This window comes from Perognathus longimembris, chromosome 7, assembly GCF_023159225.1.
Source record: "Perognathus longimembris pacificus isolate PPM17 chromosome 7, ASM2315922v1, whole genome shotgun sequence".
In the NCBI taxonomy this organism is placed as follows: Eukaryota; Metazoa; Chordata; class Mammalia; order Rodentia; family Heteromyidae; genus Perognathus; species Perognathus longimembris.
Window position 1 is genome coordinate 33220465 of NC_063167.1, and position 19409 is coordinate 33239873.

General features: G+C 38.5%; 1 protein-coding gene across 5 annotated transcripts in view; it reads left to right on the forward strand.

The window, feature by feature from the left end:
• The first annotated feature begins 238 nt into the window (after window positions 1-238).
• The window catches only part of Elavl4 (ELAV like RNA binding protein 4), a 92619-nt gene continuing 73448 nt past the window's right edge, over window positions 239-19409 (forward strand). For 2 of the 5 annotated variants that reach the window (XM_048349903.1, XM_048349905.1), the window contains exon 1: window positions 3651-4027. In XM_048349903.1, the coding sequence (XP_048205860.1) occupies window positions 4004-4027 (24 nt within the window). In that variant the 5' untranslated portion in view covers window positions 3651-4003. Of the gene's footprint in view, window positions 356-2963; window positions 3247-3650; window positions 4028-19409 lie in introns of those variants that run through there. The other 3 variants (XM_048349902.1, XM_048349906.1, XM_048349904.1) reach the window with 3 other exon arrangements.

The window sequence follows — 19409 nt, forward strand, 5'->3', positions numbered from 1 at the left end:
AAGTCAAGGAAATACAATTCATGCTTCCATCTCTAGTCTTTGCTCTGGGTGCTCTTGGAGAATTTGGTTGTCTTTTTTTTTTTTTTTTCTTTTTGCAGTTTCAGCCGGCTGCTGTTTCCTAGCCCATTGTGCCACGTAAGGCTTCTCCACTGCGCGGAGTAGGTAGTTATTAACGCTGAATTGGCTTCTGGTACAGTCCATCTGGACTCTGTATGGGAAAGCTGGCTGCTGGCGACTGATGCTGAGATATCTGCAACCTTTGGGATGTGTGCATGGTGGCGAGAGGCTGACTGATATGAGATTACTTCTTTTAAGGGAAATTGTTATTAATGAGTCAAGAAACTGCTCATTTATGGTAAGAAGGATACAGCGGTGCTGGCAGCCCCACAGCTCTGGGATATCATTTTGACGTTGCCTTAGCTGCTTGAGTGAGACAAGTTTCTTTCTGTGTTGGTGGAGGCTTGTGGTGGAAAAAAAAAAAAAAAAAAAAGATCATGCATGCCTGAGAGACTCTTCTGCCTGATTCTTGAGATAATATATTGAGAATCTGTTGCTTTACAAATGTCACACCACTGATGTAGCGGTCAGCCCCTCACTCTGAAAGATGAATGGTACTATTGGAAATGCGATAATCCGAACAATAGGATTCTGCCTTTGTCTTTAGAGAAAAGGCCTCTGAGGACATTTGTGCATTTGTTTGAGGATTCCATTGAAAGTCTTTAGAGTGGAGGTTTTTGGAGAAGTGATCAATATACAAAGTGCATGGATTTTTTTTTTGAGCCTAACAAAACCAGCTAATTATTTATACTGTAATATAGTTACTATTTCAGAAAAGTGGCCAGAATATCTTCTGACATAGCTGATGCGAATTTATGGCTCAGTAAAGTGTGCTGAGGTTAGTGTGAAGGGGACAAAAAGGGTTTTGTTAAAAAAATCTATTATAAACTACAGAGAAATATCAAGCAAATATTTAATTCTATCTGATCTGTTTTTATTTGTGTGCTTTTCAGCATTATGTTGATATTTACTTCTCATAATAGTTTGATATCATTAAGGTCATGTTCAAGAGTTTCTGTCATTGATTTGGGGCATCTATTCTTATTACCTTACTTGGAGCCATTTAGTATCCATCCTTAGTACACAGTTCAGCAGATACTATACCAGTGTGACTTACAGACCTCATCAGACTTTTGCTAAATTAATTATTTTAACATATACTTAGTTCATTGCTGTTTCATTCATTTAAAGACATTATAGTTTAACATTTGTACTTTCCTATTTCATGCATTTTCACTTCTGGTAGGTGAACTTATTTATATTCAAGTCTAATAGTTCTCACAGTGTACTCAACACACTTTTTATGGTGTATTTGTAGTTTTCAAGTGTGTGTATGTGTGTGTGTGTGTTTGGTGCTTACATGTGTATTCATGAGAGAACAGGTTTGTATCCTGAAAGATGTAAAGGTTTCTTTTCTAATAATTGTCTACAAGCCCATTGGTTTTTGAACTTTGAAGTCCAGAAATATAGTATGTTCTTTGACCTGTCTTTTTTATGCTTCTCTAGTCCCATCTTGTTGTCAACTCCAACCAAAGATTAAAAATAATTTTGAATTTTGTCTTTGGGAGTATTCATTACCTCTGTATATTTATTGAGCAGCAAACAATCCAGTTCTTAATTAAACAAACAATAAGCCTTACCTTTTTCATAGGCGCGAGGCATAAACTTCTCAGGTACCACTTAAAAAACTCAAACCAGAACAACAACAAAGACATACTACTGCAAGTATGGTGGTAGAGAGGTTATGAAATGTATGATATAGTCAGACAAACTATGCACAGCACCACTCACTTGCTAAATGTCTCTTTGTAAATCTTTTAAAAGACCAAAAGATGGGCAGGCGGGGGGGGGGGGGGGGCAGAGGGGGGCGGGGAATAGGGTAGATACCCTTTAAAGGAAAAAAGCAAAATACCTCATTCAGTTAAGAAAGATGAATGGTCTGCACAAGTAATGAAACAAGGCTGTTTAGTTTCAGAAGCATGTTTTATGTTCTCATAGCAGTAGGAAATGTAAAAGGAGAATATGATTTAGTTGATTTTTAATTTTTTTTAAATTCAGATCATGCCCCCTATCCAAGTTGAGAAATAAAATTCATTTAAATAAATCATTCATCAGTCTCTGTTTTGAAAGGCTCAGACAGAAGGCAGAAAGGTAGAGGCTGACAGCTACCACCCCCCTCCGGATTTTTAAGATTTGTTTTTGTTTACTGGGAAATAGTTTTTCTGAGGCAAACTTGTGTGAACCTAGTTCATGGGGCAAGCTTAAGCCCACACATGTATGCTTTCGAAAGGTTAACCATGTTGGCTATAGAAGGAGCAGGACCTAATAAAAATATTTAAAGAAAAAAAAAAGCAATCTTCAGAAATAACAAAGTTAAAATGTAAAAGTATTAGCACATTAAAGTGCTTTTGTTGTATCTTTAAGCCTAGAGGCAGATCATTAAATATGCATTTCGCTAGAAAGCAACTGTCGAGAAAGATAAGGTGGCTGAAAATATGCTCCACTGGAAAAGCCCCTGTCAGAGCAGTGGAATCAGGTCCTGCATCCCTTAGGATAGAGGAAAGGAAGGACACTCCCACTGCCACTGTTCCAGGTTTGCAATCCTCCAGTGACCTGCAGTTGTTACAGTACTTTTTAGCTGGGGGGTGGAGGGGAGGGAAAAGGTAAAAATACAAGTATGGCTGTTGTTGCTTCAGCCAGGCCTTAATTACCAGACACAAGAAGCAGTTCAGAAATCTGGTCTCTGTTGTTGTAGAGGTCACCAAATCATTAACATCGTCAATCTGGCAGTAGCTAATTTAAATAGCACCTGATGTTGCAACGCCTCCCTTCGTTTCCCCAGCCAATCAGATGCTGGCTTCAGCTGACAGATGGTCCCATAAATGGATGTAAAAAGGGGAAGCTTCGAGCCAATTTCAGCAAGGCTCTGATCAGTTGTTCTTATCTACATCCTAGAATCGGGGGTTTCAGCTCACTGCTCCTTTTCTTTCTTTCTTTTTTTCCCCCTTTCTCTCCCACCCCCACCCCCACTAATTGATTTACTTTATAATCATCCGCACCGTTGCGTGGATCTTTAAATATATATAACAATAGTAGTCATTTCAAAGATATATCCTGAAACCTTTGCAAATATTAAGAGAAGAGTCGAAGCTCTGCGAGACCCAATATTTGCCAATAAGAATGGTTATGGTAGGTATGACTAGATTTCTAATCTGTTATTTTGTGTTGTTGGAGGGAGGACAGCATCTTACACCTTGACCAGTCTTGTGCTTTGCACAAGAGTTTAGTTCTCTGATGTGGTATGGTTCCTACATTTACTATATCTTTTGTGTAGAGTACCGGGTAGGTCCTTTTATTGAAAAGCAGTGGGGAAGAGAGCTTGTCATTTTTAACAGGTCTCATTGTCAGTTTTCCCTTCAACATAAAGGCAGAGGGTGGGGGTGGGCTGGAATAATTGCTGGTTTGTTGAAAGAGGTTCTAGTACTTGAGACCATCGCGGCAAAAGAAAGGTTTTCTTTTTGTAAGGGAGAAGAGGTTTGTCTACATGCCTGGGTTTTGTGAGGCTGAGGGTGGATGCAGCAGGGTTAGGAGTCTCTCTCCATTTCTATGCTAGAGATTTAAACCTCGAGATGCAGCTCCTGGATGCTGAACGTTGAGATGGGCAGTTGTGTTTCGGTGGACTGCGCAGTCAAAACGGCAAAAGAGAGTGATTTATTTGGGCTTCAGTAAATGCTGCATCTTGTATTTCAAAGAGTTTCCTGTCATGACCTCATAAAAAGAGGAGGCGGCTTGTATGTGTAGCGGTGCCTGGCGTGTTGAGTTGTTGCTTCCTTTTCTGGGCAGCAGCTCTGTAAGAAGGAATAGAAGGAATGTCAGCTTTTACATAACGCTCCTTTCTGCTTTTGACACACTGTGTGAGTGAGGGTCCATCTTCTTCTGATCACAGATGGAGTGGAATGGCTTGAAGATGGTAAGTGCAAAGAGGAAGGCAGCTTGGAGGTTCTAGCCTCGTGTGTGTGGTGTGCATGTAGAAGGATGGTGAACTGTGCATTGTAAATCATTGCTCTGATTGTTTGTGTGTACGTGTAGGTTTAAGAGTATTTCTTTTTCTGAAAACCAGCATCCACCTCCAAGGATAATGGCACTGCATGCACACAAGGCGCACACATTGCCTCTGACATCGAGCACACATAGCCAAGCAAGCTTGGTGTCTTTTTTGACAATCACAATGTCACCGTCACTGTTGGCTGGCGTGTCCACCGCCTCTGTGAGCCTTCCACCAAATTACACGACTGTTAAAGTTAAAGGCACATTTCTTTTTTCAGTCTCATGCTAGGTGTGATGGGGAAAGTGGGGAGTGAGGGGTGGAGGAGGTGAGACTCAGAACCAGGAGATGCAATTGTGAAGCAGGACTTTTTGGATGGAGCTGGGAAGTGGAAAACCTTTCTGCCGAAGTAGTAAATCTATTTTTAGCATCATCTTTTTCTGAAGGAACAAAAAAGAAGAAGAAGCAGGGAAACTCCTTGAATGGCACCCCTGTTGCCCGATGTTGACCCTGAAGATATGGCACAAAATGGCATGATCTGATGCCACCACGAGTGCCCACTTTGACTTTAAATTTTCACCAGCAATAGCTTTGGGGGGGGCCAGTTCAGAGCTGAATGGGGGTTGTAAATTCATATCCATCTCACTTATTTTTTTACTAGAGAAGCCAGGGAAGGACTTTCCGCTCTGCATAGATGTTATAACAAAGCTGTGGTCTTTTTCCCATTCTTAGAGGATTGCCTTTGTCTGGCTGCTTGTTTTGATGGGTGTAAAACAAATAAGATTAGACCGAGCAGCCCAACTGAAAGCGATAGCTGGGAGGAAAACCCAATGAAAGGTTGCCGGGGAAACGAACAGAGGAGAAGCCGAGTAGGGAGCAGGTGGCTATCATGAGAGCACACTGCAAACAGTGTAAAAAAAGGGGGGGAGGGGGGCCGGGACCTCGATTATCTTTGCTGTTCTTTGTGGCCGGCCCAACTTTAATTATTCTTTATAAATAGGTGTTAATTACATTTCTAACTCTGGTTTACAGTGATTCGGGGAAATCTATTTTTAAGCATCTGTTCTGTCTCCCCTGGTTTTCTTTTTGTTTGTTTGTTTAAAAAGCAGAGAAAGAGAGGAGAGGGGGAAGGGGAGTCTCTCAATCTCTCCTTTCCCTTTCTCTCTCTCTCTCTCTTGTTCGCTCACTCGCTCACTCGCTGTCTCTCTCTGTGTCTCTCCCTCTCTTTTCCCTGCTGTGAAATTTTACGTGCGAAAAATCGCAAAGAATCCACTGAGGCCATTTGAAAAAAACATGTAAATTATATTGAATGAAGTTGACGGGAAGCATAATAGTGAACTCCCACAGCTGGTGGGTTTTGCAAAATGATTTCTTAGAAATTTCCAGCAAATATTCACCGTAAAAATATAATTAGAATAGATTTACCCTAAGCAATGATTTTGTGTTAGGTGATACTGATATTTTTACTAAGTCGGATGTTGATAGTACGGTTCTGAGTTCATTGTATCTCTCATTTTATATTCCAAGTAGAAATTACTCTAAAACATAATAAGCGAAAGGTGCTCTCTGTCTGTCTCTCTCTGTCTCTCTCTGTCTCTCTCTGTCTCCGTCTCTGTCTCTCTCTCTCTCTCTCTCTCTCTATATATATATATATACATAAATACATATACTTTTGCTTCCCTTCCATTCCTATGCCTCCAGCCACAGGCTCCATCAACGTCTCAACCTCTGCTTTTCATTTGGCATTTGGTCCTGAGTCTGATCTTGGCATTGGCATAAACTGAGTGAAAAGCTGTGTGTGTGTGTGTGTGTGTGTGTGTGTGTGTGTGTGTGTGTGTGTTGTATGTGTATTCACTGGGTGATGGGCATCTTTCTCTTTTTCTCTCTCAAACTGTGCTTTTACTAGTAGTGTCTTTTTCCCAGTGATGGTGGGTACCAGAACGATTGAAATATACAGTGGTTGGGTGAATAGGAGGTAGCATAAAAACAACTGAAATGGTGATTAGTTAGAGGGCTCCCCCTCCCCCCAAACAAAGTATATACATAATCAGTGGTTAATTTTAAGAAATGAAAAAATAATGAAATGCACCATAAGTTTAAAAATATAATTGTCCTTATTAGAAGTTCTCTTAAAATTTTCTCTCCCCTTTGCAAATCTCCAAACTAACCCACAGCATCATTCTTTCCTCCCTCACAGATGCTTCTTTTTGTTTTATCTTCTTATTGGGACATTGTAATATCTTGTTTTGTCTCAAGGTGAAAACAAATATCTATATATAGTCCTGTACTTGAACAGTACTCACATATCTTAATTATAAAAAACATATGTCACCTTTAAAAATAAAAGTTTTGTTATTATTAGTGTCTCTGGTATAGTTTCCTATACTATTTTCTGAAATTTTTCTGATGGTTTTTAGTCAGGGGAAAATAAATTTCCATGAGAACTGTTACCTTGGCTCAGGATATAAAACAAACACGTGGTTCTGCTACTGACCTTTCTCACTTCTTTGTCTTAAAAAATATTAATGCCCGCTACCTGTATGTAGAGGCGTGCCTTTTGGGAAGCATAAGGCTGATTGTGAATTTGTTAAGAAATGAATATCTAATTGGTAACATTTCTAGCAATAAAAACCACCACTTGGGTACATTGCAATTTGAGTGATCAGATTGTCTATACATCTCACAGTTAATAAAATAAAAATTTCAATTTTTAAGAGTCAAATAGATGGGGAAATAGCTGAAAATTGCTTTTGAGGATCACTGATTTACAAGACAAATTTAATGTTTCCTTTTTTAAGAGAACTAATGAACAGCCATTCATTTAGATCTTAGTCGCATTCATTCATTCATTCCAGTCATCTTCCTGGCCCAAGGAGAGATGGGCTTGCTTCTCTTTCATAGCTTGTGCAAAGCTTTAAAACTTTTTCTCTTCCTATAGTCTTTGCTTCTTTCTTTTAATATGAGGGTTTGGTTGTGAAAGGAAGGCAATACTTTTATGAGGCAGTAATAGATTCTTTTGTAAGAAAGAAGAAAATGAACTATGTGTATGCATTTTCGTTCTAAACTCTGTCTTGCAAAGAGGGCTAGAGACATGTTAGACTTCATAGCTCTTGAATTTAGAATTTGTATTAAATATAATCTATTTGAAAGGTCAAATGTGTAAAGCATTGTATGAATGGTGCTGTGTGTGTGTGTGTATGTGTGTGTTCAGTATTTCTAAATGGCTCTATAGATGAATTGAGGTGTTTTTCTCAAGTTAGAGTTACTATGAACAATGAAAGGGTTTCCTCAGGGCAAGTCCTTTTCTTTGGTTTGATTTCTTCCCTTTGCACTTATCTCCCTTTTGTGGGTGGATTCTCTTCCTCCATGTAGACAAAATATTTCATACTTCAATGAAAGTATATGCTGCTTCATTTAGCCCTGGCTATCTTAATGCCTTATTTTAATTTTTTTAAATGAAACAAATTATGTGTACTGCACGTAAAGAATGGCGGTTTTGATAGAGGTCATTATATAGGGACAGGAATACTTTGGCCTTCGCAAATTTCTTTATCAGTTCCAGTGATCTGTAGCTACCAGGCACTTAATTTATATGCCTGAACATTTAATATGTACATTTTTGGTGAGATGGCCAGCGGATGCTAGACATACAAGTATGCGCTGGCAAATGCTGCAATGCAGTATTTTTTTTCCCAATGTCATTGGGAGTTTGAGGGGTAAGAAGGGACATGAACATCTTCAAGCTTTCATCTTACTATCTCCCAGTCAACCAGCCATGTTGTAGAGAATGGGTCAATTCCCAATTCCCCTTTTGAAAGTGAAGTCAACCTTTTATTGCCTTCTATCCATTTGATAGATATGTAGGAAGTATATGTGTGGGAGAAGGAGAGGGAGAGAGACTATGTAGGTGTGTGTGTCAGAATAAGTGTGCATTGCTGAATTCCTGCCCATCTTAGACTTTCCTTATTTGTTGTTACCAAATATTGTAAGCACTTACTTGTAAGTATATGTGCAGCTATAAATGGAAAGAAAACCAACATGGGCTGCTTCCCCTAAGAAGTAGCTTACTTTCTTTGTGAATTCCAAGAGTTATCTTACTAGAAAAAAAATATGAACTTTCAAATATTTGTTGAAAAACATAGCTACACCCTGCAGTCTTTGCATTAGTAACCAGATGCATATATGACCAGCCTCTTGAGGACCTGCAAATGTACGGATTCTAAGCTTTTAAAACCTGCCCTTTTGATCAAGAGGTTGAGTTCAAAATAAAATGTGTGTATATGTATGTGGATGTTGTTCTTTGGAAAGATTTAAAACATAATCATATCACTGGTGAAACAAATATGGTTAAGTGGTTGTGCTTGCATCTTGTGATGTTTTCAAAGATTGTGTGTGTGTGTGCATGTGTGTGTGTGTGTGTGTGTGTTAGAATCGTCTTTAGATTTTTGAGACTTCAGCATATTTTAAGGTTGTTTTACAGGTCGGTGGCTTTCTAAGGGTTAAAATTTAAAAGTGACCTGTGGATTGATGAGTGAATAGGTGGTGGGAGTTGGCACTAGTAGTGATTGTTTTAAATTAGCTATCTAGCAATGAGAGGGGAAAAGGCCAGAGGCAAAGAGTGTAAGGGGTTCCAACGTGTGAATCTACTCCTTTCTGGTACAAGAAGATAATGAACGATGAATTTGAACTGGCGCAGTGCGGGATGCCCTATAATTTCTCAGAACCTTGACTTTGCAGGTTCATTACTTCCTGGCTTGCTTGTTCACACCTTTAATTACATCCAGTTTGGAATGTTAGCTGGGGGCACAAAGATGAGCCATTTTGTTTGTTGTTTACTTCATTAAGTATTCAAGCAGTGTGCTCACAATAGCTGAGGACCATCAGTGTTAGGAATCAAGCTCTCTGGAAAGGACAAAAATAAGAAAGCAATCAGCCAGCTAGTTTGATTTATATGTTCACATCCTCTCTGCTTACTAGCAATATTTGTGCTATTTCTTGTACATTCATTAAGAAGTAACACATGCAATGTCAGTGCCCCTAATAGGCTAATGGTGGCCCTCTCTCTCCCTTTCTCTTTCTCTCTTTCACCCCCCCCCTCCTTTCTCTGCTCTTTTCTCTCCTTTTCCTTTCTTCATCCTTCCCACCTCAACTCTAAGATTCTGTCTTCACCTAGACTGACCACTTACCGCTTTGCTTTAGGAGGCTTACTGAGATTATTTTTAGTGAGATTCTAGCTAATATACTTAACAACCCCATAGGGTCCCTGTCTACAAGTATCAAGAAATGTTAAAAGGCATAAAAGAATGCTTAAATAGATCTTAATTAAGAAGACAGTAAAAAATGCTGAAGAAACAAAAGTAGTGTAATTGTTCCGCTTGCATTTTTTTACTTTTGTTGTTTTTGTTGTTTTTATTTTTTTAACCACAAAAGTAAAATACAAAACTCACATATGGATTTTTTTAAGTGGGGAAAATACGGCATAGGTCTCTCCTAAAAATAATGTGCTTCAGACTCTTCTTTGAACAATAACATTTAATCTTGAATTTAAATTTTTCATGATTCATTTCAAACTATAAATTGTGATTAACAATTTTCCCCAATAGGAAATTTAGTTCTTCTATGTGAGCGTAGAGAAACAGTTGCTGCCAAGATGGCAGATTCTTAAAAACACACCACATCACCAAGGTTCCCTCTGTCTGCACTTCCTAGCATGGAATCCTCTCCTGCCTCTGTGAATCCGTTATCCTCCGCTGCAGTCTACTCTCTTGTAACAACTAGCCCATGAAGTTGCTTTGCAGCAATGTTAATAGTGGAGCCTGATCATCATTCCTTGGTCTAAGATGTGCTTGTTGAAGACTTGCTATGTGCATAGAATTCAAGTTAACCATTATTTTTCTTCCTATACTGATTTTTTTAATAGAAGATAAGTACCTGTGACCAGGAATAAAGTTGAGGTGAGAGCTTTTAAGGTTTCACATTCCGTAATGAGGTTTGTGTCAAATTATGAGCAAAGGTCCATCAGAACATCCAAGTATCGTGAGTGTTTGTCCTGTTATATTTGTAAGTTTTCAGAGTGACTCCAAAAGGAAGAAATTATAGGTCTCCTGGTCCTTTTTGTCTGTATGGTGCTCGATATCCAGCTGTTTACCTACTGAGCTGAACTTGTCTTTCACCAAGCTACCCATGAAACTTGATTGGAATCTGTTCATATTTTGTAAATCTGAATGCCTTGCTTCTGGCAGAAATGCTTTTTGTTGTTGTTGTTTTGGTTCGGTTTTTTTGAGATGGGGTCTCATTATACATGAACCTAGGCTGGTTTCGAAAACAATTCCTTCACTCTAATGACTTTCCTATCTCAATCTCTGTTATTAGTTGGAACTACAGGGCATGGCACTGCCACAGCCCCTAGCAGAAATGCCTCTGAATGAATACCTTTTCCTCTGCTATGCTCAGAAGCATGTGAGAACACAGAGATCCTCTAGGTATACTTGTGTGCAAACAGGAAATTCACTTGGATAGAAAGTACAGAGTTACTTTATAATCTATATCTAGATAGCAGGTGTGTGTGTGTGTGAGAGAGAGAGAGAGAGGAAGAGAGAGAGGAAGAGAGAGAGAGAGAGAGAGAGAGAGAGAGAGAGATGACCCTAGTGTGCTGTGTCATGTGTCAATAATGGCTTCTCAATTAGTCTGTGTTTTGCTAAGCTGGGAATCTAAACCCCTTAAAGCTTTGCTTTCTAATTTGAAAAATAACATGAAAAATAACAGGCTAAGTTAAACTCCCCTTTTTTTTTACTGCCTCCTTTGAAGATGCAGCAGTAGTAAATACCATTCTAATGATAAACTTTAGCTCTAAGTACTGTTTGAAAGTCTATAGTGGAAAGACTGAGAATTTGCAATCTTTGCTAATGAAAGGTTCATTAGGAAAGTACTCCCTTAAAATGGAGTGACTGACTAGGTCCCTGAAATGTGTGATTTCAACCAGATTTGACTCATCCTTTCTTATGTTGTTTTTTGTAATACAGCCAGCCACACATCTAAAAAATTGGATATTATATGTATCTTCAACATTAATTATCTCTGTTGATGTGCTGGGTACAGACAGTATAATTCCCACAAGTCCAGATTCTTACTGTAACACCAAAACAAAAGTGATATTTATGAATAATATTGGGAAAGTTATCCTCATAGTAACCATTTCCCAAAGGAAGCTTTACATAAATGTGCATTTATTATTCAGGATATTAAAAGGGAATCCTTAGCTTTTGCTTTTTAATTTGGACTAAAATATGTAAATTGGTTTTATTTTGGAGTTGCTGTTTTAGGTGGCTTTGGGGGAGGATAACTTTCTAGCTTGATTATATTTTAATCTTCTCTATAATGGAAGAGATTCAATTTTGAAACCAACCTGGTTATTGTAATTAGGACCCAGAGATACAGTGTGCAGATGAAAAACATATCCTACTTGATTTGTCCACATGTAGGAAAATCAGCTTTAGTTCCCTAAGATACCACTATTACTGTGCTTTTATTGGCCACGCCAAGGCTACCCAGCCTCCGTGGTGGCTCACACCTTAGAGGACATTTATGGCATGCCTGTACTGACAAGTTTTTGAAACATTGTTCTTTATATTACAAACCAAAAAGTATACCGGACTTCAGAGCAGATATGAGCTAGATTCCTGACTTTTTCCATTGCTCACTGGTTGACCTTGAATGACCTATTTCAACTTACTGAGTTTCTGTATCCCCGTCTTTAAAATGGAAAAGGAATGCTTGATTCACCAGGCTTGTGAGATGACCTGATGAGCAACAGTATTTGAGGCACCTGTCATATGCAGGAACTGGACTCATGGAAGGTGCGTCAAAAACCAAGTCTCTTTCACTCTGTCATTCTTCCTGACTCTTGGCAGAGGCCCTCTCCCAGAAAAGTAGGTCCATCTGCCTATGCCACATGTCCTGGGAAGTGACATTGTGTGCCACCCTATAGACACTAGTGTTCATGGGAATTAACACACAATGTTGTGTTCTTGTTGTTTTAACATAGACAAGCTCTCAGTTCCCCTTGGAATTGTGTGACTTTGCTAAATTTCCTGAAATCCTCCCACAGTTTTACTGGATCCATCTATGATCTCTTTTGTAATTATAATTAGCTTAGGATTTAGTCAGCAGAAGAGAAAAAAAGGTAAAGATGAAGTTAATTTTAAGCAGCACTGTATTTTCTTCTTCAGTTTCATGAAAGAGCCTGTTAGCAACTTTAGAAGTTGACTAGAAAGAAAATACAAATTGGTTGAGCATAAACAATATGACTTAGTCTTTGGTGAATGTGTGTGTGTGTGTGTGTGTGTGTGTACTTTTGCCTAGAAACCAACACAATTTAGAGCTATTTTCCCCTTTACTATGTCAGCCTTTTTTTTTCCTTCTTATCCCGCTGGTTTTCCTAATGGGCTTGAATTTTGAAATTCTATTTCTCAAGAGTTGGTGAAGAGGTTGAGGCAAAAGTGGCTTAATGAGATTTTTCTTAACTTACCATCAGTTTCCCTGCTTCTGCCTGGTAAGGCAGGATGATGGATGGCTTTGGCGGTGCAAACAGCTCTAGAAGCGACCTGATTGACTGAAGAGGTGTACGAGATGTGAGCAGAATGCTGGCCTGCTATTTATTACTCTCTCATTTGAAGAAAAAGAGACAGAAAGGTTTTGATATACATACTTGAGAAGGGGGTGACAGTATCAGGACAGGTACTAAGCCAAACTTGATTTTGTACCTTTTCCTCAAGGCTCTGAAAGGTAAACAAGTAAGCACAATAAATAAATTCACAAATTCCCCTACATAGGGACCTGTTGATTTTACAAGTGAAGATGAAAAAATAATATGAGTAACTCCTAAAGGGGTTAAGACTTCACCTGAAAATACAGTGTTTAAAACATTGTTTGGAGCTGGGAATGTGGCTTAGTAGTAGAGTGCTTGCCTAGCATGCAGAAGTCCTGGGTTCGATTCCTCAGCACCACATAAACAGAAAAATCCAGAAATGGTGCTGTTGCTAAAGAAGTAGAGTTCTAGTCTTGAGCAAAAAGAAGCGAGGGACAGTGCCCAGGCCCTGAGTCCAAGCCCCAGAACTGGCAAAAAAAAATGTTTTAAGGCCATAGGTTTTTGAATTCTACTTCACTTGTTTTTAGACAGTACATGAATGAAATTATTTATTTTGTTTAATCTTTAGAAATAAGGCAAGGGTGACATTATAAGTTGATCTGATTCCCAACCCCCACATACCATTTTGCAGGCCTGGTGCTTTTCTAAAACAACAACAACAAAAAAGACTATTTACCATGAAACAAACCATAGAACTTTTTCTATGTGAATAACTTTTAAGACTTATAATCTAAGCATTTAGCAAGTGCATGTGAATGTGTCTTGTATGTGTTGTTCAAGCACTCTGGATGAGTTCAGCTTATTTTTAGAATGTTCTTATATGAGAAGACATACAGCTGTAAATGGAGGGTTTGTGGTAGGAGTTATTCAGTGCTTGCCTGGCACTTGTGAGATCCTGAGTTCAATCTCCAGCACCCAAAAAAGGAGGAAGAGCTTGATATGATAGAAAGGATGAAATAAAAAACATTTTTCTATATTCTAACCTAGAAAAATATCACATCTATTAGTGAAGGACTAAGCAGAGACTATTGGATTACTGATTTAAGAAGGTGATTGGCCTGTGTAGGGGACTATACAGGTCCTCGCCAAGTATTTATATTATTTAGAAATTCAGTCCATACATTAAGGTTAATATTTGAACATCAATCCCCTTCTGGTTTATGGCTTTCCCAAAGAAGAAAAAATGAGCTTATAAGAGCAATAGTAAAACTGCTTTCTTGTTTTTTTTGTTTGTTTGTTTTTTCAGACAGAGTTTCATGTTATAGCCCAGACTGGCCTCAAACTCAATCCTCCTGTCTTAGCCCAGAAAATTCTGTGATTTCAGTTGTGTACCACCATTCAAGATAGTAAAATCTCCTAAGTCACCATTTGGTGAATTCTGAAGATGTGGCCTTTTTCAGTTGGTATAAACTCAATAGTACTGTTAATAGACTAGCAGGCTTCACCAGTGTTCTAAGAACAGAGGAGGAAGCTTACATTCTAGAACTTCACCTGTTTCCTGCTACAGTTTCTGTTAGTACAAGTCTGTGACCACGGAGATCACCTCTCATATTCACTTGGCATTATATTATTTTTGCCCAAAGGTGTCTGTTTGATCTCTTTAATGCAATTAAGACAGATACTGTTAGCTCTTTTTTTTAATAGAGCAGAGCTCTATTTTCTATTTGTAGCTAAAGTTACAAATTCAGCAGCATCAGACGTCATCCCTCTAGAGTGTTTGGAAACATGTCCAACTTGACCAAAACTTACCTATCTTGGGAGTCACAAAGAAAGGTAATGCCTTTTCCAGATCAGAATTTTAATTGTGAGGTGTGGGATGTGGTAACACTGCCTTATAATCCCAGCTACTTGGGAGGGAGAAGAAGGAAGCTCGTAGTTGGAGGCTTGCCCAGACAAAAAGTGTGAGACTTTATCTGAAAAACAAACTAAAAGCACAAGGGCTGGTGGCATGGTTCAAGTGGTAGAGCACTGGCTTCTTGGAAACAGAAAAACTGGAAGAAAGAGGAAATCTACATGAAAGAAATAATTCATGGAAAAGACTGGAAGCCAGACCTTTCAGGACTTGCTTAAGAAGTCATAAGTATTTTATTGTGTTTATGGTACAGAGAGATAAAAGCTACCATTAGGAAGGTATGAGTGCAACTGTGAATTCATAGCTTAGATAAAAGGTCTTGTTTTATCCTGATTGTTTTCTATGCTAAGTCCTGTCTTTGTTAAGTCATGACATCTCAGAAAGTTAACTTGCTTGAAAGATGCTTATAAGTGAGGATTAGTTCTTCATAGGGAATTGGCATAAGAATAACCTTCTGGCCATCAGGTGATGTATAAGACACTGATGCTCAGAGGTGAAGTCACATTGAGAACTACTACAGGGACTACAGTGCCAGAAAGCAGTAGGAGGAACAATATCAGCTTTACTTCGGATTGTAAAGAAATGTGCTAATAGATGAGAGTACATTGCCTTTTCTCAGCAGCAAGTACCCAGTGTTCACTTTTCAGGATAATGTGTGGCCAGAGAGAGGATGATGGTGAGTGATGAATAAGCTTATTTACTCCAACATAAAAAAATACTCACGTTAGACTTACCAAGTCACCTCACTCTTCTGAGTGAAGTCTGTTTGCAGCAGGGGTGGGGGGGGGAGAGATCATGCTAAGTGCTCTCATATTTCAATGTCCACTATGCAGTAGATATAAGTACTGAGTTGCTTGTTTTTAAAGAGCCTGAACTACAATTGGAAGGCTGGTATATTTTAAATATGTCATCAACTGTTAGTCCATGTCATCTATCTGTTCTGAGTTTCAGTTTCTTAATATATAAAATAGGATTAATACAACTTCATGGCTTAATTAGATGACCAATTATATCCTCCATACACTCTCAAAGAAGGAAGCAACATTAGTAAGTGAAGTTTCTCATTTTGCCAAAAGTTATTTTACCAAAGCTATAGTTATCAGGTTTATTATTTTATGGTAGTTATATTTGCCTATAGTTACTTGAATAGTACTTTAAAAAATACTTTAAATACTTTAAAAAACAAACTGGATAGGATTATGTGACAGAATGAAATATAAAAGAGAGCATCACTGAATGGTATATTCTGAGGATAAGTGCTATTTTTGAAATTTTTGTGTAAGTTACCAATGTTCTGAGTCAGGATGTGAAGTTACTATGTTCAATATGTTCTTTACTTTTTTGCACTTCATTGGGTCATGATTGAAAAAATTTGAGAAATGCTATTCTAGATGAATAAACTCTGTATTACACAAAAGAAAAATTGCAACTAACTTTATTTACCAAGCTACACAGTATAAATCTCTATTATCTTCCAGATTATTAAAGAAACAGTAAATTCTGTCTGTTCTAATCTGAAGCTTTGTGTCTTAAATCTTTAAAAACAAAATGCTATTTGCATGATACGATTGTTGTAGCTATACAATAAGCACAGAGGTTTTATAGCAAATCTCATTAGTTGGCAGTCTAGTTGAACCTGCAAAGTCACAATAGTAAGTAGTAGAAGTGACTGGTGTTAATTTTTTGAGATCTTACTAGGAATCTGGCACTGTGCCCTACAAACACCACCTTTTTTGATCCTTACCATAAGCTTGAAAGGTAAATGTCAGTTTCATTAATCTTCAGATGAGCTAATTTTTTTTCCAAGCTAACTAAAATTTTGAGAGGTAAATTAAAGTTACATGGCCAGTAATTGGTGGGGCCAAGATTTGATTTGAACCCAGGTCTATATGATTGCAGAGCAAAATTTAAAATGTATGCAATTCCATGGAAATGTTAAATGCATCCCTGTGTTAGCACTGTCCACTAGATAATTGGTTCAGTTAGTGTCTGCTCACGAGCTTTCCCAGCTATCCTTGGGTTTCTACTATTATTTAACCACAACTGGAAATGGAATACATACAGAGTGCTTTACAGCATGTTTTACTCTGGAAGTACTAGGAAAAGTCCTTGGCACATAGTAGGTATTCAATAAAGACAAGTAAGATTAATTCTCAGCTAGGATATGTAGTATCTCTGTGATAGAGAATCACTTATATATATTTTTAAATTAAGCCTAGCTGCATAGATGTTCTTACCTGCAACGTGGGCACATCTATCTGTCCAAAACTATTTAGTGCTTTTGGAGTGCCTAAGACTGGTAGTAAAGAAAGTCAATAAGAACTCACGAAAGTGTAAAAGTATATATTTCAAGCTCCATTCATCCTATGGCAGACACATTTACAGATCACTAAATGGAGATGGGCCTTCCTAAAGTATATGATAATCATAATTGTTGCTGCTCTTGCTACCGTTTACAGTGCTGGCTCACTGCTTGATAAACCTTTAGATAAGTCACATTCACCTTCCTTTACAATTTGCAAATTGATTTATGCTTCTCAGGAGTGTGAGGATTAAGTGGATCCATTTGATAAGTATTTGCTAGGGCTTACTATTTGGTGGTCCCTGAGAACTGGGTAGTAAATGACACATAGCATCCTCCACCATCAAGTTGTTCTATGTCTGGTGAAAGTGCTGTGAGAAGTGAGGTTCAGACTCATGCCACCTGTCAAGGCCACTGGTGAGAAAAAGGAGCACCCTACAGTCTTCCTTTTGGTATGTATACTGTTGTCCTGTACTCTTTTGCATCTCATTTGCATCACTGAAGTGTCAAGTTTAGTGAAGCAAAGGTGCTGTGACATGCATCTTCTTATCCTCCACCCCCACCTCAGAGTCCCAGCCCCAGTCTGTTGGCACACTGCTACCTTACACCATAGTTACTGGATGAATCTAGCCCAATTGAGCAAATATTTACCAAGCTGTTCAGGGTACTGTGCTGGAAAAGGGAAAGTAACATTTGCTCAACAGGGTTGAATTTAAAATGACTTGAGAATACCAAAGGGGAACAGTATCTTGAGGTAGTGCTATACTATAGTAAGTGCTAGAAATGCCTGGTATCTATTCAGGATGAAAATAAGGTCCTAAAGAAAATTCAGCAGTAAGCCTGAAAAAATAGTATTGCATTCTTTTCTCACTCTACACTGTTTTGCTTGTATATCATAAGGAAACAGTGTATTTGCTCCAGGCACACAGTGGAAATCAGGTCTCTGGGATGGCTCGTTGATGGATTTATGGCGCAGAACCAAGTTTAGCTTCCTTCACAAGACCCAGGAGATCCATTGTGGCCTGGCACCTGCCCTCTTCTTTTCCAGCCTCCAATTCTCCATCTCTCAGCCCTCTATCCATGCTTCACTGTGGAATAACACCATGCTATTCCCTACTTATGCCCAGATAGGTCTCATGGTCTCCAGGATCTTTCTGTTCTCCTCATCTGGTTTTATAAGAGAAAAGAATTTCTATCTCATTCAGTAAGGCTTCCTGAATTCACTCCGGAGTCATAGCTTCCTCTGCCAGTGCTGCCAATGTCCTTCCATTATTGGTTTTCAACACTGTGTAATCAATCCTCGGTTTATCTTGGTTTCACTACTGCCTCAGCAGTCACAACTGGGTTTATCTCTGTGCCTGGTTACTTAGTTGGTGCTCAGGAATCAGCTGTTAACTGACTGATGTAGAGGGATGGCAGTTAAGTTGGCATCTGCATTTCTATCAAATACCCTCTAGCCTATGAGTTGGGAATTCAATAGAAAGCTCCCACTGCTATGAAGAGTAGTTTTAACACTCCTATGGCTCATCAGCCACAGCTCTATAACTTTGAGCTTACAATCGAGAGAACATCTATTTACATAAAACTTTTCCTGATCACCATGACTCACCTGTAATTCCTCAGTAGTTCTTCTTTTTTCTAGATTCTTTTCTGTCACTTATGTTCTCTTCCACGCAGTTAATAGTGATACAGCACAGTAATAACAACCCTTTATAGTATATGTGGCAAGCTGTACAAAACGAACTTGACTTAGGTTAGCTCATTAAATATCACAATACTGGGAAGCAGGTATTTTTATTTCCATTTTGAAGAAAGAATACCATGCAGTTTTAGTTGTATAAGGTCATGTGGCTCAGAAATACCAGACTTGGAATTCAAAACCTAGTTTGTTTCACTTCAAAAGCTATGTCCTATCTCTTATTTTATATTATTCACCCCTTAAAAGTGAGAGACTAATGAAAGGTACCTAGCCCAGTAGTTACTAGTAGGGAGTTTGGATCTGGGTTGTCTGAGTTAAAATTCTGGCTTTGGGGCCTTGTGAGAAAAAAGTCATTTCCTCAGCCATGATTCAATTTCTTTATCAATAAATGAGAGTCATTGTGAGGATTTGGTGAATCAATGTCTGTTAAAGACTAAAATCAGTGCCTGGGCATACAAACTGATTGTGCTCATTGTCCTTACTATCATACAATATTAAACTTGTGCCCCCAATCTTCACGTACTTGCCGAGTGCCTGCTATGTGTGTCAAACACCGTTCTCAGTCCTAGAGACACCAGCAGTGACTAAGACAAGTCCCTGCCCTTGTCAGAAAGACAAATGCAAAATAAGTAAATAAGTAGACATTAGTTGATATCATATGTGATATTTTCTTAGTTCCACACAATGAAATGCTCTTTTAAGAGTAGATAATGCTTACAGAATGACGTTGATAGACACTCATTGAAGACACACAGTAAGGCCACAATACTTCAGCCAGTATCTTGCTTCTACCTGATGATCTGGAGC